Source organism: Myotis davidii, unplaced genomic scaffold, assembly GCF_000327345.1.
Source record: "Myotis davidii unplaced genomic scaffold, ASM32734v1 scaffold208, whole genome shotgun sequence".
Lineage (NCBI taxonomy): Eukaryota > Metazoa > Chordata > Mammalia > Chiroptera > Vespertilionidae > Myotis > Myotis davidii.
The window spans coordinates 1,150,734-1,152,759 of NW_006299706.1; the positions used below are offsets into that span (position 1 = coordinate 1,150,734).

The 2,026-nt window shown below is 55.0% G+C and overlaps 1 protein-coding gene across 3 annotated transcripts in view; it reads left to right on the forward strand.

The window, feature by feature from the left end:
- DCST1 (DC-STAMP domain containing 1) overlaps positions 1–2,020 on the forward strand; it is a 16,220-nt gene extending 14,200 nt beyond the window's left edge. For 2 of the 3 annotated variants that reach the window (XM_006775663.2, XM_015571720.1), the window contains one exon: positions 1,606–1,920. In XM_006775663.2, coding sequence (XP_006775726.1) covers positions 1,606–1,857 — 252 coding nt within the window. In that variant the 3' untranslated portion in view covers positions 1,858–1,920. Of the gene's footprint in view, positions 1–1,605 lie in introns of all 3 variants that reach the window. The other variant, XM_015571721.1, reaches the window with a different exon arrangement.
- The last annotated feature ends 6 nt before the right edge of the window (positions 2,021–2,026 follow it).

The window sequence follows — 2,026 nt, forward strand, 5'->3', positions numbered from 1 at the left end:
GACAGATCTGCAGGCCTGCTCCCTAGAGACTAGTAACAGAGTGATGGTCAGGTGTATGGCTCCGGTGCCAGAGGACCTGGGTTTAAATCCTGGCCCCTGTCCTTATGACTATGACAACTATATGATGTTGAGCACTTACTTAAATGTTGTGCCTTGGTTTTCTGTAAAGTGGAGTCACCCACTCCATTTGGGTGTGGTAAGGATTAAGTGAGTTTTGCTGTCGCGGTGCAAGCACACAGAAAGTTCTGAACACGTGTTAGTTGTCATCGTGTGACTCTAGGCAAGTGACCACCTCTCCAACCATCAGTTTTCTCACCTGGAAAAGAGATGATGAGGATGAAAACAATGCCTGCCTTACATGGTTATTGTTTGAACTGAGCTAATTCACTTACAGTTTCTTAGTACAGGGCCCAACATTATTCAAAAACAACAGCAGCAACAACAAGTGGTACTTGTTCTTATTCAATCAGCCCTGAGCGAACTCATAAAAGTGAGAATGTCTGTTTAACTTTTGCCTCCTGTGCCCAGATCCCCTATCCCCCATGAAACGCAACATGGACTGATAAAAAACAAAAACAAAACACAGCAACAACATACTGTGATCCCATGACCTGGTCCTGAGTAAAGTGGATTTTGATGGGCAGATAGAAATGTGAAGGGCATTCATTCCAAGCAGAGGGAACAGAATGTGCAAAGACTAAGAATCCAAACAGAGGGCGTGCCGAGTGCCAGGGCTAGTCTAAGGAGGTGGGTACAGCTCAGGAAGGGGTTATGCTGGGGCAGAGGCTGGAAAGGGACCAGATTGGGGGAGGCTAGGAAAACCACCCCCAGGAGCCCTGCCTTTGGCGGGCAGTGCAGCTCCTGGAGTTTTGGGAGCCAGAGTGACCTGATCGGGTGGCCGGTGGAGAGAGGGTGGGAGAGAGGGCGTGCATCATGCACCGGGCTTGTGATTTCCATCAGGGCGCCTGGGTGCAGCCAGGTTTGATTGTTTGTGATCTGTGTGCCTTTGGGAAAGTCACTTCACCTTTGTGAGACTCATCCTCCTCATTTGCAGATTGGGGAACACAACAGTGATCCTCTTATCTGTCCTCCTCACTTCGCAGCCCCACCCTGAGAACCAAATAAGATGACTGATGGGAAAATGAAAATGCTGGTTACTGCTGTTGTCCACGCTGCATCCTCCCACTCTCTATTTTTTTTAATATATTTTTATTGATTTCAGAGAGGAAGGGAGGGGGAGAGAGAGAGAAACATCAATGATGAGAATCATTGATCTGCTGCCTCCTGCACACGCCTCTCATTGGGGATTGAGCCCGCAACCCGGGCATGTGTCCTTGACCGGGAATCCAACCATGACCACCTGGTTCATTGGTCAACGCTCAAGCACTGAGTCCCACCAGCCGGACCCTCCCACTCTCCATCATGGAGTGCGGGAGGGCAGCTCTCTAGGACCCGCCTCCCTAGCACCCTTGCCCTCCAGTTTCCTCCAGCTCGTGGGCACTGTCATGCCTCCAGACTTCCGACAAGAAGCGCTGGCCGGTTCCCCTCCGCCCTTTCCCCACCTCGCTCCCTCTCTAGCTCTACACCCTCCTTGCTTCCCAACAGCGCCACGACCTGGCGGACATCCTGCACCGCCGCTGCCCCTTCCTGCGCCCCTGGCTGCGCCGGCGCTGTGTGGTGTGCCAGGCCCCGGAGACGCCCGAGTCCTACGTGTGCCCGACTCCGGACTGCGAGGCTGTGTACTGCCGGTCTTGCTGGGACGACATGCGGCAGCGCTGCCCGGTCTGCACACCCCGGGAGGAGCTCTCCTCCTCCGCCTACAGCGACAGCAACGATGACGCTACCTATGCGGAGTGAAGGGGGTCCTGCGCGCTCCCACTTCGCCCTTCCTAATTAATAAAATGCCGTGCACACGCCCGCCGCCCGCGCTCCGCAGGGATCTGGTACGCGGGCGGGAGCGAACCGGGCGCTGCCCAGCGGGCAGCGGGGAGAACTGGCCCGGATCGCCGCAGGGCCGGGCGGCGGA